The 25,945-nt window shown below is 50.3% G+C and overlaps 12 protein-coding genes and 1 non-coding gene across 13 annotated transcripts; 9 read left to right on the top strand and 4 right to left on the bottom strand.

The window, feature by feature from the left end:
* Positions 1 to 365: 365 nt before the first annotated feature.
* Positions 366 to 1,658, top strand: BDQ94DRAFT_148251 (uncharacterized protein). Its single transcript, XM_026767162.1, has 3 exons — positions 366 to 951; positions 1,010 to 1,457; positions 1,541 to 1,658. Exons 1-2 carry the CDS (start codon positions 904 to 906, stop codon positions 1,205 to 1,207), a joined length of 246 nt encoding a protein of 81 aa, XP_026623671.1. The 5' UTR covers positions 366 to 903; the 3' UTR covers positions 1,208 to 1,457; positions 1,541 to 1,658.
* A 576-nt stretch (positions 1,659 to 2,234) lies between these two features.
* BDQ94DRAFT_148250 (GTP-binding protein Obg) lies at positions 2,235 to 4,287 on the top strand. The gene has a single exon (XM_026767161.1). The coding sequence runs from the start codon at positions 2,357 to 2,359 to the stop codon at positions 4,079 to 4,081; it is 1,725 nt and encodes a 574-aa protein (XP_026623670.1). The 5' UTR covers positions 2,235 to 2,356; the 3' UTR covers positions 4,082 to 4,287.
* An 11-nt stretch (positions 4,288 to 4,298) lies between these two features.
* BDQ94DRAFT_65858 (putative JmjC domain protein) lies at positions 4,299 to 6,375 on the top strand. The gene has a single exon (XM_026776273.1). The coding sequence runs from the start codon at positions 4,517 to 4,519 to the stop codon at positions 6,215 to 6,217; it is 1,701 nt and encodes a 566-aa protein (XP_026623669.1). The 5' UTR covers positions 4,299 to 4,516; the 3' UTR covers positions 6,218 to 6,375.
* BDQ94DRAFT_180970 (bifunctional urea carboxylase/allophanate hydrolase) lies at positions 6,376 to 10,885 on the bottom strand. The gene is made up of 9 exons (XM_026773784.1): positions 10,649 to 10,885; positions 10,476 to 10,595; positions 10,134 to 10,407; positions 9,357 to 10,077; positions 8,003 to 9,303; positions 7,794 to 7,947; positions 7,311 to 7,740; positions 6,853 to 7,256; positions 6,376 to 6,776 (listed from the first exon to the last, which is right to left on the bottom strand). The coding sequence occupies exons 1-9, from the start codon at positions 10,717 to 10,719 to the stop codon at positions 6,535 to 6,537; spliced, it is 3,717 nt and encodes a 1,238-aa protein (XP_026623668.1). The 5' UTR covers positions 10,720 to 10,885; the 3' UTR covers positions 6,376 to 6,534.
* A 141-nt stretch (positions 10,886 to 11,026) lies between these two features.
* Positions 11,027 to 11,634, bottom strand: BDQ94DRAFT_148235 (uncharacterized protein). Its single transcript, XM_026767160.1, has 2 exons — positions 11,468 to 11,634; positions 11,027 to 11,392 (listed from the first exon to the last, which is right to left on the bottom strand). Exon 2 carries the CDS (start codon positions 11,294 to 11,296, stop codon positions 11,054 to 11,056), a length of 243 nt encoding a protein of 80 aa, XP_026623667.1. The 5' UTR covers positions 11,297 to 11,392; positions 11,468 to 11,634; the 3' UTR covers positions 11,027 to 11,053.
* A 101-nt stretch (positions 11,635 to 11,735) lies between these two features.
* On the top strand, positions 11,736 to 11,807 carry BDQ94DRAFT_t207. The gene has a single exon. It is a non-coding gene; the product is annotated as a tRNA-Glu (tRNA).
* On the top strand, positions 11,749 to 12,517 carry BDQ94DRAFT_65831 (uncharacterized protein). Its single transcript, XM_026776272.1, has one exon. It carries the CDS (start codon positions 11,852 to 11,854, stop codon positions 12,242 to 12,244), a length of 393 nt encoding a protein of 130 aa, XP_026623666.1. The 5' UTR covers positions 11,749 to 11,851; the 3' UTR covers positions 12,245 to 12,517.
* An 870-nt stretch (positions 12,518 to 13,387) lies between these two features.
* BDQ94DRAFT_161139 (putative homeobox and C2H2 transcription factor) lies at positions 13,388 to 17,837 on the top strand (the record flags this gene model as incomplete). Its single annotated transcript, XM_026769329.1, has 3 exons — positions 13,388 to 15,839; positions 16,627 to 17,118; positions 17,164 to 17,837. 3 exons carry the CDS (start codon positions 13,388 to 13,390, stop codon positions 17,835 to 17,837), a joined length of 3,618 nt encoding a protein of 1,205 aa, XP_026623665.1.
* Positions 17,838 to 18,106: 269 nt separating this feature from the next.
* BDQ94DRAFT_148231 (putative ubiquitin-conjugating enzyme) lies at positions 18,107 to 19,406 on the top strand. Its single transcript, XM_026767159.1, has 4 exons — positions 18,107 to 18,173; positions 18,232 to 18,326; positions 18,390 to 19,159; positions 19,209 to 19,406. The coding sequence occupies exons 1-4, from the start codon at positions 18,112 to 18,114 to the stop codon at positions 19,290 to 19,292; spliced, it is 1,011 nt and encodes a 336-aa protein (XP_026623664.1). The 5' UTR covers positions 18,107 to 18,111; the 3' UTR covers positions 19,293 to 19,406.
* Positions 19,407 to 19,414: 8 nt separating this feature from the next.
* On the top strand, positions 19,415 to 20,496 carry BDQ94DRAFT_148230 (uncharacterized protein). Its single transcript, XM_026767158.1, has one exon. The coding sequence runs from the start codon at positions 19,582 to 19,584 to the stop codon at positions 19,840 to 19,842; it is 261 nt and encodes an 86-aa protein (XP_026623663.1). The 5' UTR covers positions 19,415 to 19,581; the 3' UTR covers positions 19,843 to 20,496.
* Positions 20,497 to 20,561: 65 nt separating this feature from the next.
* BDQ94DRAFT_180964 (putative CUE domain protein) lies at positions 20,562 to 21,979 on the bottom strand (the record flags this gene model as incomplete). Its single annotated transcript, XM_026773783.1, has 1 exon — positions 20,562 to 21,979. Exon 1 carries the CDS (start codon positions 21,921 to 21,923, stop codon positions 20,562 to 20,564), a length of 1,362 nt encoding a protein of 453 aa, XP_026623662.1. The 5' UTR covers positions 21,924 to 21,979.
* A 270-nt stretch (positions 21,980 to 22,249) lies between these two features.
* On the top strand, positions 22,250 to 24,184 carry BDQ94DRAFT_180962 (dimethylaniline monooxygenase; the record flags this gene model as incomplete). Its single annotated transcript, XM_026773782.1, has 4 exons — positions 22,250 to 22,292; positions 22,355 to 22,428; positions 22,484 to 23,280; positions 23,334 to 24,184. 4 exons carry the CDS (start codon positions 22,250 to 22,252, stop codon positions 24,115 to 24,117), a joined length of 1,698 nt encoding a protein of 565 aa, XP_026623661.1. The 3' UTR covers positions 24,118 to 24,184.
* A 141-nt stretch (positions 24,185 to 24,325) lies between these two features.
* On the bottom strand, positions 24,326 to 25,024 carry BDQ94DRAFT_172722 (uncharacterized protein; the record flags this gene model as incomplete). Its single annotated transcript, XM_026772019.1, has 1 exon — positions 24,326 to 25,024. The coding sequence occupies one exon, from the start codon at positions 25,022 to 25,024 to the stop codon at positions 24,326 to 24,328; it is 699 nt and encodes a 232-aa protein (XP_026623660.1).
* Between the last annotated feature and the right edge of the window lie 921 nt (positions 25,025 to 25,945).

Genomic DNA, 25,945 nt, shown 5'->3' with positions numbered 1-25,945 from the left:
ACTAGCAGCATGTACTGATTTAGTCCGAGAGACAGATGGAGACACACCAATATCCAAGCCTGCCCACTACGTCCACAATAACTGAATATCCACAATATGTAAAGCCATGCATGAGTCTTATCTCCACTCCCTCACAGACACCCTCTCTCAACGAAATGACCCAAGTCAAGTGTCCAGTAACTGCGATAAGTTTAGCGCATCCACTCCACCCATTTTACATTTGACTAAATCCGACAGTCCAGATCAGTCCCCGAAAGGTAAAATAGAAAGTTGACACGTCCGAAGAAGAGCCGACTGACCAGTTACTGACTTGCTTCAATCACGATCCACATTCTACGCAGTCTTATTTATAATTCAGCAACTCTCTTTTCAATTGTAGTATTTTTATCTATATTTATTTGCCACTGTGGATCGGTCCAGATCGCAGATACAGGCACACACCACAGAGAATGATGAATACAAAGTACTCACAGGATCCGATATGCTCCGCACACATACATAGTAGATACATAGCACACAATAGTAACTACAGTAACCAAGCAACCAACAGTAGTAATCCAACCAAAGACCCATCCACCTATCCATCCATCACCAACTACAATCCCTACTGCATCTGCAGATTTACTCCCCAACCTACTCACCTATAACAATAACAAGAGGGGAATGAAGAGAGGGCCACAGGGATATGTGGCTCAACAGCTATGGTGCCATGCGATTCACCAATACTACCCGGGTGTGGCGAGTTCGCGCGGCATTAGCCCTGCAGTTGAAACAACCACTACCACCAACAACACCACCACCACCGCTACCGCTATACTGTAACACAACACCTGACTTGCCTGACTACTTACAGCCCAGCCCAGTTGGGTATTTGCCGGGTGAACTTTGAGCGGTCTACTCTGTATGCATAGCATTGCATCATTGTGCGATCACCTTCGGGATTTACTTGCTGTATGGGAGAAATATGCATGTCGCATGGTGCGGTTGTGTTGATATTGTTGATATTCAGGTTACTAAGTTGCTGCTGCTGCTGCTGCTGTTGGTGTTGTGGCCCGACTTGATGCCTGCTTGCCTGCCTGTTCTGGTTTGTTTGTTTGTTTCTGTACGCCCTTATGTTGGTGAACGTTGTTTGGTTAATGGTAGGCTATCTTTCCATATGAGGAGAAGAAATCCGGATATATTTAGAGGTGTGGTGTGTCTCAGTTAACTGGGGGCTCAATTTGATTCTTCATTTGGAGACAGTAGCCTAGACCAATTTTGTCTTTCTTCAATTGTAAATATAGCAAAGTAAAAATACTAGACCAGAGGTAATAGTATGTCATAACCATCAATGTCCATGCAAATACTGCCATCCACATCCAAACAACATCCTCGAGAGAATCAACCAACCAAGTAGAAAATCCCCCTATTGCCGCCGATATATGCGCGCAGGGTATCACCGCACAAAGCAGAACAAGGTCTGCGCAGTGCACATCTTTTCTGCACTCCCCTCGGCCTCACTGCATCTGTGATGTAAGCGACACAGACTGACCCAGTACAGCACAGCACAGCTCGAGTGAGTCAAGAAAGTTCTGCCCGATGTAGTGCAAGACAAGTGAAGATTGATCGTTGGGCCTGGCCGCTCTTTCAGCTGCCAACCTTCATTCTTTCATTCTCTTCGTAAGTGTAAGCTTGACACATACTGCTGCATATTTCCTCTGCTGACTGTGGCCTTGTTGCATGGAGTTAGGAGGTTTTGTTTGACAGTCTTGCAAGACATGCCGGCTTTAGGGTTGCAGATTAGTTGGAAATTAACCCGAAGGTCGTTTTGTTAATCGCTGCATGTTGCGTATAGCCACTCTGGTTGTTGTGGACGTAAATTGATTTCATTTTGTTCTGTAATGGTCATAGAGTTTCAGTGACTTGGTGGTTCTGTAAGTCTTGTGGTTATGGTTATGGTCTTGGCTTTGCTGTTGTTGGTTCGTGGAGATCTGGCTGGGTAAGTTGTATGACTGTTTAATTCAATTGACCTTGGATTAGGGCTCTTGGTGCATCGTCGAAAACAATAGATGGACCTTGTATACTTCGACAATGGCAGATAGAACGAGATGTTGAGATAAACGTGATCGCTTGCTTGTAGACAGTAAACACTCTTATCGTCAGGTGCCGATAACGTCACGTGCCGCCCGGGTTTGCTGGAATGCGGCATGAGCCATGACATCGACACCGATTTCATCATTATTTCCAGTCCCAACAAGCTATTCAGTCCTGAAACAAGGCAGAGAAATGCATCGCAGCTGATTATTATCACTCCAATTGCATAATTGCTTCCCCCGTCAACCCAGAATGAGCTATAGCTAAGCTCCAGATTTTCAACATGGCAGCTCACAGAACATGGCTCCTACGCTCAATTCCTCGCATTCTTCCCCAACAGTCCGTCCGATTACGTCCTCTAGCTAGGACACCGGCTGTCGCACTCAAAGTATGGTCTCAACGATACAATAGCACCGAAGCAGAGTCCAAGCGATCGGAATACCAACAAACGCCGCTCCCCGATCATGTCTCTGAACCCTCCCATCTGAACCCGTCCCCCGAAGATTATTCGCGCTTCATTTTCCAGGATAAATGTCGCTCAACAATATATGCTGGTGCCGGTGGACATGGGTGTGTCTCGTTTCTACGAGAGAAGTATGTCGAAGAGGGTCCACCGAATGGCGGCGACGGAGGTAGTGGCGGGAGCATCTATATCCAAGCCGTTGAAGGCATGACGAGTCTACATAAGCTGGCTCGCAGGGGAATCATAAAGGCCGGTCGGGGGAAGAACGGACAGGGGAAAAGCAAAGGAGGCAAACGAGGTAACGATGTCCTGCTCCAGGTTCCCGTCGGTACTGTCGTTCGCGAAGTCGACCGTTACGATCCGGTCACGGAGGAAATAGTGCGTCGGAAACGTGAGCGCAGGGAAGCCGCAGAAGCAGCAGCAGCTGCTGCTGCTGCGGCAGAGGAAGGCGCAGAAGAAAGGGATGAAATAGATGAGCTTGGGTTACCGTCTATACGGCATGATCGCTGGGTTCTTTATCCTGGTGCGAACCCGTCCGATTACCTGACTACGGTCTTTCCGAAGAACCCGCCCCGAAGACAACATATCGCAGCACTCGAGCCGAAGGCGCCGATCTACCTCGATCTCTCGCAACATATGGATAAGCCGATCTTGCTGGCTGCTGGAGGTGTCGGTGGCTTGGGTAATCCACACTTTGTGACTCGCAATATGAACCGGCCTACGTTCGCATCCAGAGGTGAGGGCGGCATGCGCCTGGAGCTTGAATTCGAGCTGAAGCTGCTTGCGGATGTTGGTCTTGTCGGAAAGCCCAATGCGGGAAAAAGTACATTGCTTCGGTCGTTGACCAACAGTCGCACCCGGGTCGGGAACTGGGAGTTCACGACGCTTTCTCCCAATATTGGTACGGTGGTCATCGACAATCATAAAGGACGACCCTTGGTGGAGTCCAAAGGAAAGGCCCGGCGGACGAACTTCACCATTGCCGATATTCCAGGTTTGATCGAGGATGCTCATCTGGATAAAGGCCTTGGCCTAGGCTTCCTCCGGCATATTGAACGCGCTGGTATTCTGGCGTTTGTGGTTGATCTCAGCGCAGGCGACCCTGTGCAAGGGCTGAAGAATCTCTGGCATGAACTGGGAGAGTATGAGCGCGTCCGGGACGCTGAGGAGGCGATGAAAGTTGAGGGAGATGATTTAACCTGGACCCCGCCAACTCATGGTCTTCCTGAACTCCAATCCGAAAGTGCAATTGGTGAGCTCAACGAGGTTGCGTCGAAAGCTCATGACGAACTCCCCGCTTTGAATCTTCCTCCAATTCACACCAAGCCGTGGTTTGTAGTAGCTACCAAGGCCGATCTCCCGGAGACCCAAGAACGCTTCAAGACACTGCGTGACTATCTTGCCGCTGTTAAGAAGGGCGAAGAGGAGCATCCGGGCGGACATCCCAATGGATGGAGAGAAAAGGTCTGCGCGGTTCCTGTCAGTGCCATCAGGGGCGAGGGAGTTGCAGGCATTCCAAAGCTTGTTGTGGAATTGCTGGACTGAGCAATAGGAACCGGTATTCATACTACTACTAAATGTCATCAAAAAAGGTGTATATATTGTGAGTTTGCAACATATGGTCGGAGTTGATGGTCTGGAACTGGCGGTTGTAATAATAAGAGGAACATGTCCAAATAATGAGACAAATAGTCTTTATAAATCAAATCTCACTTCTCATAGCCCCCGAGTCATCTTAAGCGCTTCCTAAGCATTCCTGGCGTGTAGTTGAAGACCATCTCGATAACTCCAAGATTGTCATTCGGAGATAGCGGGGTTTACACGCTAGTCTGGATCGGGATACCTAATTGATATTCGAAAAAAGACGCGACAAGAACAACATCAACATTCAACCACCATCACTCTCTTGACACTATTCCAGCATCCTCATGCAGAGATCCTCCTATTCCGATAACATACAATGAAATAAACCCGCGAAGAATGCGATACATCCCGATTCACCTTAGCCTTTCCACAACCCTCCTCGAGATCCTCAATGTCCGCCCCAATGACCCCATTCTCCGCTGCTTCCCGGACAACGATCTCGACACTCTTCACGACCATCTTCTCGGCGATCCCGACGGCGCAATCAAGCTAGCCGACTCCAAGCTCCGCGTATTCCCTTTCAAAAATGTGGACGTATGCTGGCGCCGCTATTACACCGACGCATGCTTATTGAAAGCATGTCTGACGATCGCCGAAAACTGCGGGTTTCCGCACCGCGAACGCAACGGACACCCAGTTCTCCCTCCCTGTCCTGCTCCTGCTCCTCCTTCACATCCCGGTTCCACGGCCCTGACGCGCAGGCAATACATACTGAGGATTATCCAGGATTCCTGCTCCCTGAAGGGGCTGATTGACATCGACCCGGATGCAGAATGGCTCACGCCTACAATACACATGCTCGACAAGGCATTGATAATGACAGGTGCACCACAGAGGGAGAAGTGGGTCTTAAGTTTGATTTATGCGTTGCAGGGTTCGTGTCCGACGACCAAGTGGAACAACCGAACTGAATATGAATTTCGTGATGAATTGGACCCCGACGAACTTGCTACTCCGCTCTTCTCTGACGATACTGCGCCGACGCCTGAGATTCGCTTCCCTATACCACGAGTAACCAAACTACCGCAGTGGGGTACGTCGCCCACGTCGCCGAGTTTCCGTAATCATGCGCGCCAGAAGAAAACACCGCTTGTCATAACGGATGCCGTGGCTGATTGGCCGGCTATATCGACAGGGTCGTGGGCGTCCCGGGAGTTCTGGATGCATCGCACCTTTGACGGACGGAGACTTGTTCCCGTGGAGATTGGGAGGTCGTATACAGATGAGGATTGGGGGCAGCGGTTAATGTCCTTCAATGACTTTGTGGAGAAGTATCTCAATCGGGATAGACACAGCGATGATGCTGGTCCAACGGGGTATTTGGCGCAGCATGATCTGTTTCTTCACCTACCGACCTTATATAAGGATATTATGCACCCGGATTATATGTACATCGATGCACCCAAGGCCGAACCTGGCACGCCAGCCTACATCAGACTGCAGAGAGAGGAAGAGGAGCGGAGACGGAAATTGGGAGAAGAAGTCATCCCAGTTCAGGAGCAGGAAGAGGAACCCAAATACGGCGACGACTCCTCCGACTCCTCGTCGACATCCTGGCACGAATCCGACTTCGATGGCCCGCACCTCAACATCTGGATGGGTCCCTCATGGACGATATCCCCACTCCACTTCGACACATACCATAACATCTACGTGCAAGTAGTAGGCGAGAAATACTTCCGACTATATTCACCTCACACACCACTTTCGAAGATTCACCCGAAAGGGAAAGAACCCGTCGTTAGACGAAGACCCGAGGGCGGGGAAGACCCCCTCCAGTACACTCACCACCAACACTACCGACAAGAACCCGAACTTGTAGACATGTCCAATACCTCGCAGGTTGACGTCGCTGCTATTGAGATGTCCCCTGCTGAGGCGGACCATTGGGAGGAGCTGTGGCCTGGGTTCATGGATGCGGAGTACGTCGAGACGGTGCTTAAGCCGGGGGATATGTTGTATATCCCCATTGGGTGGTGGCATTATGTGCGGAGTATCAAGGGTGGGATTGGTGTTAGTTTCTGGTGGAATGGGTGACAGATGGATTATAGCATTGCTGGCATGAGTTGTATGATAGGTTTTGGTTGTATACCAGGGTGACTGAGCTCGGTTGTGAAGCGGTCAGGGACATACTCAAATGTGTTCTGTTTTCGAAAGCGATTGCCCTTTTGGGTGATTGCGTGCTTGGGTGTAGTAACATGTGTATCTACCATACTGTACTGTAAGTGTCGATTGTCTACCGTTCACAGAAGCTTGCATTGCTTTGAAGCTGACATCATGTGATTGTAGCCAAAAAGGTACCTTAAAAGCCATGAATGCATACTATGACAGCAGTCTCTGCTCGAGTGAGTGGATCAGTTCTGTGCCCTCCTCGCCAACACCAAAGGCTTCCCTGCCTCTATCGAGTCACCCGGTTGAACCAAGACCTTCTCCACGGTAGACCCAGCAGCGAGGGACTCCGTGCGCACGGCAATTTCCAGCTTCATAGCCTCCAGAATAACCACCAGCTGATCATGATCAAGCTTATCGCCTTCTTTGACTTCTACTTTCCAGACATTGGCGTTCAATGGTGCTTCGATGGGGGTGATCTCGGGGTCTAGACCAAAGAGAGTGGTGGTCAGTTTTGTCTGTCGTGTTTCGGAATAACGACAGTATAAAGGAGGTAGACATACCCTTCAATAGACTCTCAATCGTATCCATCGGGATACCCCGTTCCGCTTTCTCCTTTGTCCACCGCTCCAGCAGTTCTGTCTCGAGCTTGTCCATCTCAGCTTGCGCTTGTCGCTGCTTGCTCCGAATAGCTGCGACTTCGTCCGCGGTGTCACGGAGAAGCTTATTGTGTTCTGCCATGTCGAAGACAACCTCTTCCCACTGGTACTCGTATCTGCCGCTATTGAAGAGAGCGAGTTGCTTCTCGTACTCTTCTTCAGAGACGGGGTAGAAGGTGATTTGGTCGAAGTCTTCAAACAGCCACGGTCTGTTGGCTTCGTAGCCTCTCTTGGAGCCGAGGATGTCGACTCCCGGGATGGTCATGCCGGTCAGTTGGTATCCGCCGGGTGAGTCTACGTTGTATAGTCTGCTTTCTGTTAGTATGTGTGTTTGTTGTACGCGTGGATAGTGTGATGCTTACGCCATGCAACTACCGCCCCAGGAGACTGAGCCGGCGGGTGTGTAGACTCTGCTGGGGTTCATCTTTGGACAGTTCATCCGGTAGCGTGGGTCGACTGGGAGGGAGAGCGGGAGAGCAGTGAAGAACCCAACTGCTATGACCATGAAGGAGGCGGTTAAGTAGATCCGTTCGAACTCTTGTCTGCTGAAGGCATTGTTCTTCGCTACGAAGTCTATGTTGTCGGGCAAGTAGGAAGCGTAGGGACGCTGCGTCTCTATGTAACGCGTGATTGCGTCTTTCTGTCTTTGACTCTCGAAAGAGAGAGGGAGCTTGAACAGCCGGCTGGGGAATTTCGCTTGGCTGAGGTCACCGAGTCTTGTCTCGATATCGCAGAGATAGGTTAGGAGCTTCTTTTGTGGGATCTTTAGTCCGTCATAATAGATCATCAAAGCTAAATAGAGTAAGTACTGAAACTTGGATGAATTGATGTGAGGAAAAGCTTACTGTTTCCACATCCCATCATTGAAACTAGTCCGTTCGCGAAGGTAATATCGCCAGTCCCTTCAGCCAATGCTCTCTTCAAAGCAGTGGCTCTACAGCGATGGTTCAGATCAAAAGACCCAGTGCCGTAGTCAACCAGCAGATAGTCGTCGCCGGCCTGGCTACGTTGTTAGCTGAACGAATATGAGCGACTGAAAGAATTGCTGGCTTACTTGACGGTATGAAACAAGAGGTTGGCCCCCACTCTCCTGGATCTGATGTATTACACCATGTCCACGTTTCTCTGCCGTCAATTCTGGAGCTAGGTCCCCCTTGATGGGCGATATGCTGCTGAGATCACCCTTCTGGCAACCTTGAGCAATCTCATTAATGAACCGCTCTACCTCTCTGCGAGCGGACAGAGCATCCTCCAGAGACGTAGCGCGGTATTTCAGAGTATCACCTGCTTTCACTTGCCCCAGCTTCCATAGATCGGCTTTGCAAATTGTATGGCTACTGACGAATCCTCCCAGGTCAGGCGCATCCACGGGAAATATGACCGGGTCATCACCCGTCCAATTGAGAGATCCTATCGCATAGCCGTACTCGATCAAATTAGAAGGATGCGCCCCGCCTTCACCACCATCTGTGCGAGCCCAAGTAGGCTTAGGGCCTAGAAGACGGATGCCTCCCCTAGCGGCGTTGTGCGACACTCTAAAGCTTGTGCTGTAGAGCATATCAATGCTATCGGGAACGAGATAACCCTCATCATACGGTCCTGGCATAGCCATAAACTCCCAGTGATCAGGATACTGAGGAATGAGATGCTGCGGCAAGCGGAGGTCGCCGCTGACTCCTGGCACTTGGGTAGTGATCGAGAGAAGATCACCAGAGGCAAGTTGTCTGCCTTGATAGCCTCCTACACCGACACCTGGGGTGGTCGACTTGGATCCAAACCACTCTGCAACATTTAAGAACCCCCCAAAGACACCCAGATAGGCTCTACAGCCGTTACCCGTTGTTTTCCCAATCTTTAGACGCTGGCCAGCTGAGACCTTTACCCTCGACCACATCGGGAGAGGTACATCGTCAAGCTTAGCTTCGATTGGAGCGCCACATAACGAAATCAGGGCTGGACCCAGGAATCGTAATTCTGGTCCACTCAGGGTTATTTCCAATGCTTCCAGACCTATCGGATTTCCAACGAGTGCATTCGCAATGCGGAAGGCCATGGGATCCATAGGCCCCGAATGGCAAAAGCCTCTTCCCAGGGTTGGACGGCCAGGCCAATCTTCAATAAGCGTATATGCACCGCCAGAAATAACATCAATGGCAGACAGTTGGTATTTGAAGTCATCGAGAAAGCGAGTCAATGTTCTTCCAGAGACGAAAGTGTCGTCCGCCAGAACATCAGACAGGAACTCCAAGTTTGTTGGAGGGCCGCAGATACGTGACTCTGTCAATATTGTCTTCAATCCATCAATAGTTTGCTGTCTGCTTTGGGAGTGATACATAACCTTCGCAAGCAGCGGATCTGAGAATTTTGCGTTAGTACTTCCCTATAAAAGTACGGCTCTGGCAGCCTACCGTAATTTGCAGACACCTTAACACCCCTATAAACCCATGTGTCAATTCTAGAACCCGGCAGTTCCTTCCATTCTACCGTCTGCAGTGTACCAGGACAAGGAGCAAAATCTTTGGCCGGATTTTCGGCGTAGACTCTAGCTTCAATGGCGGCACCTAAAGGTGCGCTCACTGCAAGGCTGGCCAGGTACGATGCGTCAAGACCTTTTTTTCCTAGAAGCTGGGCATCGGCCTGTTTCAACATCAAGTCCACCAGGTCGATGTCGTAGCATAGCTCTGTTATGCCATGCTCGACCTGCAGGCGTGTATTCATCTCAAGGAAGAAGAATGCGCCAGTCTCGTCGTCCACAAGGTATTCGATCGTTCCAGCCGATCCATACTTGATTGACTCCGCAAGGCGGACAGCCGCGTCACCTAATCTTTCTCGTAAACCGGGATTTCTTGTAACGAACGGACTTGGGCATTCTTCAATGACCTTTTGATGTCTCCTCTGGATGGAGCATTCACGTTCACCGAAGTATATGGCTTTGCCGTCTCCGTTTCCGAACACTTGTACTTCAATATGATGACTCGACGGATAGTAGCGTTCGATGAAAACACCGTCATTTTTGAACAGGGCTCCGCTCCTCGATTTGACGGTGGCGAAAGCATCACGGACTTCTTTCTCTGTGTTGCATGTGAGTAAACCCATTCCACCTCCTCCAGCTGTGGCCTTCAGCATGACCTATAGCGGACGTCAGCTCCATTGTCTGGCTGCGGAATAAGGCCGGGTTATTATACCGGAAAACCGAGTTCTTTCGCAGTTGCGACAGCTTCTTCTTCGCTTGTCACCAATCCCTTCGAGCCAGGCACTATAGGAACACCGGCTTTTGTAGCAAGATCTCGTGCGGTATGTTTGAGACCAAAAGCTTCGATACTCTCCGGCGAAGGGCCGACGAAGGCTAACCCTGCGCTAGAGGCAGCTCTTGCAAAGTCCGCATTCTCAGATAGGAATCCGTATCCTGGTATGATAGCGTCTGCTTTGTATTTCTTCGCGATATCGATTATTTGTTCTCTGGAGAATAGAGTCAAATCGTGTTTATTAGCTTTTGTTCGGGCTTGGATCATTTGGACACTGCTCACCCATCAATGTAGGCCTTTGATGGTGCACCTTGCAGAAGGACGGCCTCATCTGCCAGGTGTATATGGGTAGAAGCAGCATCCGGTTCAGTATAGACCACCACGGTCCGGAGGTTCAACTTCCTGTGGGATATTAGACGCTTGATTTCTGGTAATGTGATGGTATTTGCTCGTACTTTGCTGTTTTCAGAATTCTGACGGCGATTTCGCCGCGGTTGGCGACGAGCAATGTCTTCAGGGACTCCATTGTGAGTAGCTGGTGGAAGGACAGGGACTCGGTTTGCCTTTGGGCGGGACCCTCCTAATTTAAAGGTGCAGCCCAAGCTGTTCTCGGCTTGTGTACTCATCCAAGCACTGGTACCCGATTTGAGGGACTGGATGATAAGAGGTATGATGTGGGATCGACAATCGTTGGAGAATTGGAGATGTGCGGGGTCAGTATAGGGTCCACTGATAAGCCAGGTATGGATGGTTTCGTCATAACGAGGACTTAAGAGCTATTTGTAAGAGAAGCTAAAACTTCTACATAACTGCTACTAGCATTCTAGTGAGCTGCCATCATTTGTTGTCTGCGTTACACATCACGGTATGTGTTGTCGTCCTGGCCTCTTCAAGTCATTATCCGGGGTAACGGAGCAATCCAGCGGCTTCCCGAATTTTGAGACCACGCCAAACTCGGGACCCATTGTAATATGCTTCCGCAAGCTAAACTTGTCTTGGTTCTCGAATATGATTGCTTGATATGGCCGCTGGCGGTTCGCTATTGAAGGAACCATCCATAGTATGTTGCAGGGTGGCGCCGTTACCCCGCCATTGAACACCATGAGGTGGGTGGGCTTTGGATTCGGGACCTCTCGTATTAGCAGTGATGAAATCTTAGGCAATTTGAGTACCGGAATCGCATGATATCGCCTTGGATGCTATTGTCGGCGACCGTCAATATTTAAACGGGCCTTTCCCGGGTTGCAACAATCACAGATCGCGGGAATATATACCGTTCACAATGCACACATAGTAGTAACGTTCAATGTCGATCCCGGAGTGGGGGGGGAATATTGATAAGTGCCAATTCCAGAAAAATTCCCTTCGGATGACCGTACAGATCAGAAAATAGCTAAAAAGATCGAAAGCAAACCTGGAACCACTGGGTCAAACGTATGTGGGGTACAAGCTACTATTTCTTCGTGATTGAAAGATTCGACTAGCAGCATCCGCTAAGTGATAGCCTCATTTAGCAGAAGCTAGTCTAGTTCTTCAACAAGATCCGATATGGTGTAGTGGCTAACATCGCCGTCTCTCACACGGCAGCCGGGGGTTCGATTCCCCCTATCGGAGCTCAAATTTCCTTTTTTGCTTTTGCTTACCCTTTCTGCCTCTCCATGTGCCAACACCAATTACTGCGCAAATATATATCTATCTATATATTTTTGTCTTTTTTCACTTCTTTTCGGTCCATTCCTACTCCTTTGAAGTCCTTGGCTGCATGCCGTCCTGTAACTCCTCGAAACATAGAACCACTGCTCGGAGCTGAGAAGTTCTCACATCCATCCCGCTGGTTGATTGCAGAGCGAAGTGTGTGTCACTGTGGATGGATAAGCGGCCACCTGCTTGCATTGCATGTGCATGTTGCTAAGTTGCATGCATGCCGTATTTCCGCGGACCTCATTACACTTGAGTTAGCTATTCAGCATCGGAAAGTCGTGAAAGAACGGGCTGGTAGCGTCATATTATATCGACTACCGGACAGGTATGCTTGGCCCATACCGATTTAGCCTTACAGCTTATCACAATCTAAGAACTACTTATCTATATCTCTTGTCCCCACCATTTCAAAATCATCCCCACCACATGTGCAGATAGTAGACTTTATAGCCGGCAGCTAAACCTTCGGGATGTAGCCTGGAGGCTAGCCGGGGTTCAAGGCCTGACCGCAGTTCTTGCGCCGAGACCCCCGGGTAATTGATATATGTAATGGCTTATCGGTTCGATAGAATTCGAATTAACTGTTGTCATTCGAACGCGCATATCATCTTCTTGCATTGCAATTCTTGAAGATGAGCATAGTTGAGGTGCCGGTGACGGAGGTTAACTGGCCATCTATCTTCTTCATCAATCGGCTATGTTGATCCACACTACCAATTATATCATATTGTCTTGCTGTTAGCATGGGTTCAACTTGTATACTAAACACATCAAACACATCATTTTAGTATCTGCTCACCGTTATTTAATTCTTCTCATCCATCCTCCATCGTGTGATCCATGGTGAAGGAGGTGGGGCAGTGGTCCGATATCGTCGGCGCGGCGATGATTCATACTATTTTTCCCTGATTGGGTTAAGCGGCACGCCCAATGGACCCCCCGCACTGACTGGGCGTAACCGGAATAAGGCAAGCGTTGTCAATGGAAGGGCGTGCAGGCGCGCAGTGATCCAGTTTTCTCCCTCGTCCCCTTCAGTTCTTACGACTACGCTGCCTTCCTCCTGCCGTTGTTCATGGACTAGGTCAATCATCGGCCAAGCCGACTGGACCCGAACACGATGGCTATGCATGAGTCTCACCCTTGGAAAGCTGCTAGTGCTAGCAGTTGAGCAGTTGCCCCCCTCCCAAAGGCTAGGTCCACGATAGATATTCCTACTGGACGAATGGAACCTGCTAGCATCAGTGCCGGCAGGGTTCTCCGTTCCGGTATGCTTTTGGTACCCCAGACGAAAAACATAGTCTACCTTGGATCCTGGCTCCCTCCGCTGCCCTCTTGCTTATCCTAAGTCTTGGTCCTCCATCTCTTTGCCATAACTCCTCTGTTCCTTGTGTCCCGACCTTGGATGAGATTACTTTCGTGTATCATCCTGTAACCATAAATTGGAACCCCCCGTTCATCATAGATTCGAGCCCTATCAGGTACTCCAGACAAGAATGGAGTACTTCGACTTCGATGAAGCCTCATATGGTTCCAACGTGCGCGAAGATGATGTTGCCTCGGACAATCTCGAGTTCGACGAGAATGAGGCCGCTGAAAGCTACAACGCCATATTTCAGGAAACGAGCCTAGAATTTTCCAACGACCTACCGGAGCAAGATACCGGTAAATTGGACAACGGCGTCTATCCCATGAGTCGCGCCGAGGAGCCATGCGACTTTTGCAGGCACATGAATCTGGACTGTTTTGTCGCGAAGAGTGGAGTGATGCGTCAGAATGGCTGTACTTGCTGCATTTCGCTTTACCGTGAATGCAGCTTCACCCACGCTACAGCACCTGGCAAGTTCTTGGACACCTTACATCCGATTTCCGAGAATACCTACATTCATACCGGTGGTTTGACCGGAAAGAAGGCGCTCAAATCGTTGTCCTTCATCGCTGAAGATGATGGCCGAGCGAGAAAAAGCAATTCACGACTGGCGCGGGAAGCGGTCCGCATCCTCAAAGCATGGCTTCAGGAACATTGGGAGCACCCCTATCCAACTGAGCAGGAAAAAGACGAGTTACAGCAACGCACAGGTCTGAAGAGGATGCAAATCTCCAACTGGCTTGCTAATGCTCGGAGACGTGGTAAAGTTCCTCCCGGGCCGCGCAACTCGTCGGCGACGGGCGCAATCAACATTCCCGGACAAAAAGGCGTGGACGTCACTTACATGACACCAATGGAGCGTTGGAAACACTCGCCCCCTGAAAACGAACCCGCTGCCACATCTGATATTCTGCGAGCCCTGGTCACGACCGACCTGAATCATGACCGACAGCGCGCATCCAGACCAGGTCACGTGCGTTCCCTTTCCCGGAAGACTGGGTCTAGCAATGACTCAAGCCATGCCAACTCCAATTTGTTCCATGCCCCCTCGGTCAGTAGTCAGGAAACAAGTCGATCAGCCACTCGTTCCTCTATATCAGACCTTTCCTTTGCCTCTGCTTTCTCCCACAGATCCTCTCTCGGCTCCTTCGGCTCTATGGAGCGGAAGGAACGCCGTCGCCGGCGCAAGCCCTCACTTCCCGTCAACACCTTCAACCAACAAAAGGCACGCAATGCTCGCATATACCAGTGTACTTTCTGCACCGACTGTTTCCAAACAAAGTATGACTGGCAACGCCACGAGAAGTCACTACACTTGGCTCTTGAAAAGTGGACTTGCTCGCCATTGGGGGGCGTGGCCTTCATAGATGGCGCCAACCGTTGTGTATTCTGCATGGCTGTTGATCCCAACAACGATCATTTAGAATCACACAACTACAGTACCTGCCAAGAGAAGACACCCGCAGAGCGATCTTTTTACCGGAAGGATCATCTCAACCAGCACTTGAGACTGATGCACAACGTCAAGTTTGACTCAGCCATGAACGCCTGGAGGAGCACTCTGACAGAATTCAAATCTCGGTGTGGCTTCTGCGGGTTGAGTCTAACAACCTGGAAAGACCGGGTTGACCATTTGGCTTCCCATTTCAAGAATGGCAGTACCATGGCGCAGTGGCAGGGCGATTGGGGGTTTGAACCCTTCATCCAGGGTCTGGTCGAGAATGCAATGCCACCGTATCTCATTGGAGGCGAGCAGAAGACTCTGAATCCTTTCAAGCCACCCAATGCTGCGCAAACAACTGGTCTTCTCCATTCAGAAGATGTGAATTGTTATAGGCGCCTGCAGCGTGAACTCACCGCATATATTCACAACCAGAGGGCCATCGGCATCATTCCAACGGATCGTATGATACAGGACGAAGGCCGGCGAATCATATATGGAAGCGACGACCCGTGGAATCAAACGTGCGCTGATAATTCAACTTGGCTTAGTCTTCTGAAGCGAGACGCAGGACTCGAAGTTCTCCCAGGGTCAGAACACATTCAACTTTCTGACTTGGGTATGCGACCGCCATTTGCTGCTGCTGACGGCCTCAAACAGCCCCCAGCCGAAACCAGCATGCTATCCAGCCCTCTCTACCCCGGACAGGGCACATTCAGTCCCGTGACCCCAAACTCTGGGCTCCAGAGCCCCGCCTTTATGGGGCACGGTCGGTCTTCCTTTGCCGCCAGTGCTCCTGGGAGCTCCACTGGCAGCTATGCCGAAAGTTCTGGCTTTCTCCCGTCTCGGCCCTATTCCAGGTTGTCGGCTGACGTGGGGAGTAGCCTGTCTGCTGGCATGGCGTCCCTCAACACGCCTCTGAGCGGATCTGTTGACCAATTCGTGCAAATGGGGTTCGATCCCGAGTTCTTACAACAACTGAATGAACGGTATGATGAGTTGCCGTTGGACGATATGCAGGGATTGTGTTTTGAAGAGAGTAATAGGCGTGAGGGCGAAGCTGGACAACATCAAGCAGACCCAACTGGAAAGTCTCTGCCTTTCTCTGCCCCTGTCTCGGCCCCAATAGCTATTCCTGGTATGCGGAGCTCCGAGGTCTTTATGTCTGATACGGGTCCCAACGAGGAGCTTGCACCAACGACGGATCTGGGATATCCAGGCATGCATGAGGGCTGAGAGCAAATAGATTGTTGATTGATGAGGAAGTCGGGGTTGTATATATGCGGCAGGTGTGGACAGTCTATGACTTGATTGGGTCATGAGGTCAAAAGTATTTTGTGCTCCGATTTGTTTATGTGGAGAGATGGCTTTGTTTGGAGAACTTTCTCGCCCTTCTTCAACTGGACACACTCATTTTATGGGACGGGAAAGCGAGCATGTACAGGAGACAGCTATAGTTAATATACCCTTCTTTGGACTCTACTCGAATGCTCCTTGCGTACACCTGAAAGGCGTAGTATATTTAGTAGTTCTGTCACAGGGCGTAGAACAACACGAATGATCCGATTGGCTGGCTCGCCCACGCCACTTAATCATGGAACCGCCCGAGTCACAGGCCTAGAATGGGTGCCTTATCGGAGGGGCCAACAAACGGCGGACCGTTTGACATGTGAAAGCCGCTGGCTGAAGTTTGCGCCGGAACTTTTTCTCTCACGCCATCCATGCGCCCAAGCAGGTCTCTGCTTATGTTTCATCCCGCTATGTGCTTCGGCCGACGGTTGGACATTCTCTAACTTTCTGAAACACCAGGAAGTCTATCTGGTCGTTCGTGGGCGCTGTTGCCGCTCTCTGCGTCAGACATACGCTGCCAGCAGCACTGTCTCATGGTTCACCCCTCATCGTTGTTTATATTCGTACTTGTATAGCTTCCTACCTTCGAAAGATGGATGGGATCGACGATTTGACAGCACTAAGCGATACGATGGTCTACCGTCACGTTCTCACGGTCTTTTCTCCTGTTATCCCGGCCTCTCTCCGACGGCGGATCACTAGTTTATACCCATCAACGCATCGACCCGTGAGGTTGGAGGCCAGCGATAGCGCCAGCGCCAAAGAACATACAGCTGGTGAGGCCGGAGGTGACTCGATGGTCTCAATGCGACAATCTTCCGAGCCAGGAGGGCTGGAGTATGTGGCATCACTGCCTGATCTTTCGTCTGGGCCCACCTTTCAGCGCCCCAGTACCGCAAGCAGTGCTAGCAATGGACTGGAATCATGCTTCTCGTCTGTCGCCGAGAAGTCACAAGAACTCAGCGATATCTCTAGTATCCGAAGCAGTAGATCTAGCGATGTCTTTAGTCCAGTGGCTCCGAAATACGAAGCGGAATCCGGACTGCGATGGAATCGGATAGCGCCTGGTTCGTCTTGCCGCCTGTCTTTGCCTCCGTTCAATCTTAGGACAGAAGAGATTCCTAGTACTAGTCTGGCTGACAATATCCCAGCACTCAATCTCCTACAAAATGCCTGTCATGAAGCGCAGCAGCGGCAGTGCGACAGTCGCTTGGCTCGGATGTTGTACGTCGATGCCCTAGGCTACCTCCTCGATGGCCTCCCCGACGACTTGAGCAGCCAAGAAACTATGACAATTCAGGACAATCTTCCTGCTGGAGTCAAGGAATCCTTGGCTGCGCCTTCCGTGACTGATCCATCTGCGGCAGGGCTTCACAGTCTGCTTGCAGGGGAAAATTCTCTACCCGAGCGATCTTACCTTCATCGACTGCTGTCGTCCACTATCGTCTACTTCTTCATAATGCTGCAATTCCTCATGCCATACGTCAAAATCCTCGTGTGTCATCTGTACCAATATGAGCGATCCCATCGGATTACGGAACGTGCCGTAACAAAGGTTCTGGTTGCGGCTGATAACTTTGGTAGAAGAGGTATGGTTATAGGGGCTGCAGTTCTGAATTATAACGAAGGAAGAGCGAGTGCAAATTTGATGGACCTTGCAGCCTGGTGGGTGACAAGCATTGCAGGTGGCATTTACGAGGGATTTGCGGAGGGCATGACTATCATGGGAGTCACCCGGTCGCATGTTGAGCTTGGGAAGGCTTTTGTGCAGGCTTCGCGGGGATGAGGTACAATCTGAGCAAATTAGATTGGATGTGTTGTATGTGTATTTTAAGCATAGAGATAGACTGTTATAATGTGACATGACTATTGCACAGTGAGTGGCATATTTCCAACATGACTGTCTGTCTCATGCGCAATTGTATACTTTTCCCATGTGAGGTGGAGATGCTGCCATAGAAACCCAGATAACCGCCGGAGATAGCGGACATAAGCACCTCCGACTCTTCGTCTTCGCTCGCCGCACCCCTGAGCATTTCCGACCACCAATTCCAAACACCATGTCGACAACCCGCTTGCCCAACGTCCCTGCGCTTCGGAAACAGCAGCTTCTCCTAGAATTGTGAGCATTGCTTAATACCACTCGATTGACCAAACCGTGGTGTTGACTGTCCCTGCAGCGCAAGCTTGCAACATGCCGCTCCTCCGGGAACTTATATGAGCCTCAGCCCGGGCGATCCAACGCTTTGGTTGGGAGTCATCTTTGTTCGCTCTGGTATGTATTCAATTCCTCTTAACATCTTATGATGATTGCGATCTGACAACTTTGTCTGTATAGGCCCCTATGCCTCCGCCGTCCTCCGCTTCCAGATCCGCTTCCCCACGTCCTATCCCGACATGCCTCCTCTAGTGAACTTCGCCACTGACGTCTTCCATCCCTTGATCGTGCCCCTCACCACATACACATTCAGCACCGGTGCCTCGAGCGAAGATCCTGTCAGCGCAACAGATGAAGAGCGGCTACCCCCTGGCGGGTTCAGTCTGCGGCACGGATTCCCGCACTGGTTCGGCAGGGCGAAGCGAGCTGGATTACAATCTGCCACTCCACCCAGAGAGACCGCTAGTGTGCGTAATTCAAGTGCTACTAGCGAAGGGGTATCCAATACCCTTTGCAGGGAAAGCGTGTCTGGGGATAACGACACCGCCGCTGAACCAACAGAGGATCAGCCAAAAGAAGAGGACGAGAATGTGAACGAGGATGAAGGCGAGGCCGTCGCCCCGTCGCCGGCGGAGAAATCGGTTGAGCCTAGAAAGACTGTGCCTGTATCAGAGCTGCTGGATTACATTCGGTCTACGTTCGATGATGAGACGGTCCTCGATTCTTTACCGCTGGAAGCGGCCGGAAACCCGAGTGCGTGGCATGCGTGGAAGGCTCATCGGAAGGGAAGTACTGCTTCTGCATCGAAGAAGGGGAGCCCGCAGGCGAGGTCCCCGGGAGACTGGCATTGGGATGGGATCTGGGCCAGACGGGTGCAGAACGAGATTGAGGCTAGTAGTTCGGATGCGATGTTGTATGGGAATGCGACGCGGGGAGGAGTCGAGGAGATGGTAATTACTGCTCTTCAAAGTTTGATACTGATTGCTAATAAGTTCACAGATTCGATTCAGTCGCCTCGACGAAACCACCCTGGCGTCGGTCAAAGAGATGATGATTCCGCGCACGGAGGAGGTGCGCGAGTAAACCAATATACCCTTAATAGAACAGATCTGGCTCAGTTGATCTGACCCGATCTCATACCTAATCAAAAAGTCATTTATTGAGGCTGTCATCATGACCCGTCCACCCATCGTGCCTGCCTAGTACGTCACATTCGTGGCGGTGTCCCATCCATCCATTTATTTCATCTACTATACTCCGTCCCATTCCCACTACCTCTATCCCCATTCCAACAGCATCTTACCACCTCCTACTCATTCAATTACCAAATCCATACCTCCCACAATAGACCATACCATACCATAAACCCAATATGTCTAGCTGGTATTCGCAATACAAATCATCCATCACCGTCATCCTCTTGGTCCTCGTCCCTATAGTCGTCATCTGCAGCATCCTCGCCATCGCCCTCCTGTGCTCGGAATTCTGGAGCACCCGCAAATCAGTCACTTGGGTGTTCTGGGTCAAGCCGCAGAACCGTCAGAAGGGGAAACGAAATTCCCAGCCGGATCTCGAACGGGGTCGGAATCCGCCTGCTTACCAGGAGCCGCTGCGCAGACGGGAGGAGATTTGATTGATCTTTGTTTGGAGGTCGGATTCTATGATCGAAGGTGGTTGGTTGAGTGGTGATTCTGGATATTGACTGTCGTGGTGTTGGTCAAGTGATATGAAGATCGACGGCTTGGTTCTGGATCTCGTGGAGAGATTGCGAGGGTATGCCCGATGTAACGGGTAGCCTTTTGGAGCATCGTATCTGGATGATTGTGGACGTGGGACGATTATTCTATTCAGTCATGAATGGCCTGCTTACGTGAAGCGTTGCTCGACAGAGACATTTGGCTGAGATGACACCGATGCAAACTGTTGGAAAGCTTCGACTGATTCCGTTTTGGAACATCTACACACGGTGTGGTTTGGGCTCAGGATGGCGCAACCTGGTCGATGGCACGAGGAGGATTTCATATGCTAGGGACCATACAAACGGATTGGAGTTTTACATGTGACTGCCACTAGATATGTGATAAGTCGGAGGCAGGCTGCATGATTGCGTAGGGAGTATGTATTCCGCCCGTGAGGGCAGTGCAGGAGTTATGGCGTTTAGTTTCATGTTAGCAGTTTGCTGTTTCACAAGCGGGGAATCAATGTGCTCTTTATGCTATCACTTCATTTCCGGTCTCTTAGATCGAGGCAGGGTTGTATATCTTATTTCCATTACTTCCATTCGCAATAGACACATAATTTCATATAAGACGCTATAATGGCATAATAGGGTATCACAAGTTCATAATCCATCTATACAACTTCACCCTTAACCTCACCCTCATCCCCATTCCATACTCCATCCTCCACAAAATTCCTCAACCTCGGCGCACCCTCATCACCACTACTACCTTTCTCACGATGACCCCACACCGGCTCCCCATCATCATCAAACTCCGCCCACTGAAAAAACCCACACCCCTTCTTCCCCGGCGCAAACCCAGCATAGCACATCCACATATACCTCCCCCGATTTCCCCTCTTCCTTTGCACACACCTCAAAACCGTATGCTCCCCGCACCGACAACGGGGCGTATACCGCGGATGCAACGACTCGCGATACCACCGATAGGTGATATTTATCCTCGCCGTACCGGAGACAGGATGCGGAATAACAGTCCTAGCAGGGACAATGGCATGTTTCCATTCTTCTTGCATCTCTGCATGCATGATGAGGAGGGAGTTGTGGGGGAGGTGGATAGAGATTTGGCCTCCATCATCACCATTGTTTTCGTCCTCATTGTCGGTGTCAACAGGGAGAATCTTCCTGACGCGAAACTCCCTCTCCACGCCTAGACTCAAGCTCCCGATGACGGGTCTCGGGCCGAGATACGTCAGTTCATCGGAGTGCCATCCCACGCTTTCAGTGGGACCAGCGTAGCAGTTCACGAATGCAGCGTTGGGGGTCCATTCCAGTGGTGACTGAAAGGGCAGTTTGGGGCCCCGGGCTTTGATCTGTTCGTTTACGGTGTGTTGGACTTTGGCGGCGACGGTGCGCATGTGCGGGGTGATTTGCCGGACGTTGGAGCGGTAGGTGCCGCCGTAAGTATATTCCGAGGTGTGGGAATGGTGGTCTTCTGGCGTGGAGACGTAAGTGCTGGCTGAATGGGGGCTTTGGACTGTTCGGTCGAACAGTTGGAAGTGGGGTCTGGTGAAGTGTGGGGATTCGGACAGGAGTTCGGTGAGGAGGTCATTTGCGAGTGATGGGGGGAGGAAGTTGTGGATTAGGGTGCAGGGAGTGTGAGTGGCGATGGAGGAAGGGGAATAGAGGTGGAGGGTTTGGCCTTTCTTTGTGAGAGGTCTGGTGATGGTGGTCGGGGAAGTTGATGGTAAGCATGTTTGGATGGCTGGGTTTCCTAGGACGGTTTTTGCGCGTTTCTTGGACGGAGAGGCCGAGCCAGATTGGATTTGGTTTTGAGTTTGAGCTTTAATAATGGATGAAGCTGTTTGCACGCAGCCATTGCTCGAAACCAAGATTTCCATCAGCGTATCCAGGGCCATGGTTGGGAAGAGTGACATCAAGAGGGCCAATTTCAGGTCGGTGGAATCTTCGTCAGTGGTTGTTGGTGGTGGAGGAGGGCTCCTGGGCCTCTTCCGGGAGACGAAGCGATCCATGGAGAGGATCTCCAGATCGAGCTGGAAGCCATGAGTAAAGTGGAAGTGGAAGCTGGGGATGGATGTTGAAGGTTTATTTGAAAGTTTGCTGCAACTGGAATCGATATCCTTATCGCCACGTGATTGCTCTCAAAGTGGCCAATCAGCGCACTACGTCATAGATTGAAGACGATGGATTGATTTGATGGGGATTTCACTTTTGCTGCCATCATCTGGAAGAGTGAGTGCAAGTTATGCGCTTCATGAAGGCTTCTGAAAGCACGACTACTGCTATTTCGTGACCCCAAGAGAGCCAGACATAAGATTTCCAGCAATTGACGGTGATAATGCAGCCTCAGGAGGAACACGAAGTGATTATTGTGGGAGCAGGTATGGTTCCTCTTCAAATGCCATTGTCTGAATTGAAAGGGATGCTTACTCGCGATATTCAGGGATTGCTGGCCTTGCAGCGGCAAAGACATATCTTGAGCTGTCGCCGGAAACAGATCTATTAATGCTTGAAGGGGTATTCTATCCCGCACCAACAGTCTATGCAGTTGTCCACTGATTTGCATTGACAGCGCTCGGCTGTGGGCGGCGTATGGGCAGAAAATAGCTATGAATGCCTCCATACCAACAATCTCTACGGAACCTACGAGTTATCGAGTTTCTCGCTTGATTTAACAAAATATGATGTCCAACCGGAAGCTCCCATCCCTGGATATGTTCTCAAGCAGTATTTCAGTAACTTCATCGATCATTTCGACCTTCGTCGACGAACTCGATTTAACACACGTGTACATACAGTTAGAAAAGAAGATGGGTTCTGGGAGGTTCACACCGGCTCGGTGCTTTACAAGTGCAGCAAGCTCATCATGAGCCCCGGACTGTGCTCGACTGCGAATGAATTCCCAATCCCGGGGCAGCAGAATTTTGGGAGACCTATCATGAATCACTCTCAGCTCGGAAACAAGGGCGCTCTGTTGGCAAATGACCCAGCTGTAAAGTCGGTGACGGTTATCGGGGCTTCAAAGTATGGGTATGATGCCGTGTATCTTATGGCCTCTCATGGTAAACGTGTGGAATGGATCATTCGCAAGTCCGGAGGGGGTGCCGTCTGGATGGCATTGCCGTGGCTTTGGTTTGGACCCTGGCGATTAAAGTTGGAGGGCTTAACAACCACTAGAATAATCACCTGGTTCAGCCCTTGCATCTGGGGAAACTGTGATGGATTTGGATGGGTGCGGGGGCTGCTCCATGGAACAGCGCTAGGCAGGTGGCTAGTGCAGTTATTTTGGAATAAACTAAATGGGGATGCCATTGAGGCCAATGGCTACCGGAAAGAAGCTGCGTTGAAGGATCTGGAACCAGATGGAAGGCAAGATCCCTAACAACCAGATTTCACGACTTATGACTAACGTTGAGTCATAGTTTGTTTTGGACCGGTCGTCTGGGAGTTCTCAATTACCCCACGAATATCTATGACTATGTTCGATCAGGGCAAGTGAGCGTAAACAGAAAGGATATATCGCATCTTTCAGAAGGCGAAGTCAACTTTACCGATGGTACAGTCATAAAAACCGATGCTCTCGTTAGAATAACCGGATGGAAGCTAGCCCCAGGCATTAATTATGAGCCCGAGGGACTGGTTTCCAGTCTCTGGATTCCCACTAGGGATCCCTTCAGAGACCGAAAAGCCTGGGATCGTTTCGACCGCGCCGCAGATGAAGAGATACTTGATCGGTTTCCAGCTTTGCGTCACCAACCAGCTGTGAAGACGCCGTACAAGCCCAGGCTTAGTCCATTCCGGCTTTATCGTGGCATTGCGTCTCCGGAAATGACAGCCAAAGGCGACCATTCCATCGCATTTTTAGGAATGCTCAATGGGACAAGCAATGCCCTTTTGATTGAGGTGCAGGCTCTCTGGACATATGCTTATCTCAACAACCAGGTCCCAATTGATCGATCGAAGGTGTGTTATCAGACAGCATTGACAAGTCGATATGGAAGACACCGGCATCCATGTGGTTTCGCGAGCTGGTATCCGGAGACGATATTCGATGCGATTCCGTATTCGGACATGCTATTGATGGACTTGGGGATTAACAGATGGAGGAAGAGAAGCTGGTTGCGGGAGGTTTTTGCAGACTATACGGTGCATGATTACCGAGGGATCAATCAGGAGTGGAAGCAGCAACACAAGATACTCTCCTGACCTACTTTGAATTTCTTTGTGAGTAACACAAGCCAGCATACACGAAATTGCAAGTATTATCTCAAACATAATTGTAAGATGAAGATACAATTCCGTCTCTTGAACCAAAGTACACCACTGACGCCAAAAATGCTCCTGACCCACGAACCTAGTAGTATACACATTATATCATACAATAAACATCACACCCAAACCCCAGTGATCCACACTATCCCCACTTCCCCCACCTCCCACCCCCCAAATACACTTCCCCTTCACGATGATACTTCCTCAACCCCCCCGCCCCCCTCAACCCATCAAACACCTCTACTACAGCCTGCAAAGCCACCCACGTCCAGCCCGGAAACCCTCCATCGGCCGGATTCGAATCCCTCCGTCTAATATCAGGAAAGTTCTCCTCCACCATAATAACCGGACACTCTCCTCCATTTCCCTTCCCATCCACCAGCCTCCCAAACCTCTCCAAAACACCCTTATCAACAACCAAACAAACCCTCAACCTCACAGGCAACTCCACCGCCGGCAATGCCAAATCCACCCTCTTCCAATCGTGAAACACCCGCCTTATCTCCTCCACGCTTTTATCTCCATATAGCCTCTCCCCGCTGAAGACCTTCGCCGCGTAGCTGGATTCCAACAGTCGGATTTGGGAAGAGTTCCCGGGCAGAACGCGCCGGATGGCGTCGTGGATTTCGGCGTTTAGGGATTGGAAAAAGCTGGAGAGGATTTTGTTGGAGGCGGGTGTGTAGGCCGTTAGGTAGATTATTGGACCCCAGGTTAGGGTGAGGAAGTCGCGGGAGGGACTGGGTGGAAGGGAGCGGAGACCCGGTTGGGAGGCTGTGTGGTAGAGTTCGCTGTGGAGGAAGGTGGAGGCTGGGATGGGATCTTTGTCTTCTTTGGTTTTCATTTTGGGAGCGGGTGGTGCGTGGGAGATGATGGGTTGTGGTTTGTGTATGGCTTCATGGTGGATGGATTAATTACTTAATCGATTGATTAGTTGATTTGGTGGATAGGAATAATCTGATTGATAGTGGGATGAGTGGATGGAGAAGAATGTGGGAGTGGCGTCAGTGTGACATGCACGACATGGGAGCTGTGTTTTGTTGACATCCGTTTTGGGAAAGTATAGATCTACTACTCTGCGGAGGAGTTGGTTATCTCGCTTGTGATTAGTATATTATCGGGGTATGTGAATATTCGCATATAGGTACTCATTGCAGCAGTAGAAGTCACATAGCTGGAATTTGCTAAGTATAATAGGTCCTGCGTACGAATAACGGGTGATGCCGCTTTGGTGACTTGGAGCAACAAAGTACCTGCCAGGTCGCGTGCTGATTCATATTTACAGCCATGGCTATTTAATATTGAACTGTTCACTATTTTCCTAGATTCTGGACAAAGACAGTATATTCACAAGGTTATTGAAGAGGGCAAGTTCAAAGAGACAGACGAATGGCGGCGGGACTTACCGGCCACCGGGTAGGTACTAAATGAATACATCCATTTTCACGTCTTTGTTTACTGAGCATGGTGGAGCGACAACAAAGCCATAATAGCTTCAATAAGATACTTAAATTCTCTGTATTCTATAGTACAAACACATGTATCCGAGTTCTTGTAGATGCCGTTGTTAATCCTCTAAACTCTAAAGATGCTGAGGCACTAGGAAGTTCCCAAGGGTGGATAATAGTCTCATGAAGCATTAGTCGATACTATAAGTCGAGGATAAAATTAGAGTGCTGAGGCTTAGAAATTCCAAGATATCCAAGAGATTTTAGGGGATGAGAACATACTCTCTTTTTGAAGACTAGGAGAACCTGCCTTGATC

Source organism: Aspergillus welwitschiae (genome assembly GCF_003344945.1).
Source record: "Aspergillus welwitschiae strain CBS 139.54b unplaced genomic scaffold BDQ94scaffold_28, whole genome shotgun sequence".
NCBI classification, from domain to species: Eukaryota; Fungi; Ascomycota; class Eurotiomycetes; order Eurotiales; family Aspergillaceae; genus Aspergillus; species Aspergillus welwitschiae.
This window is presented reverse-complemented; position numbering and strand designations above follow the sequence as displayed.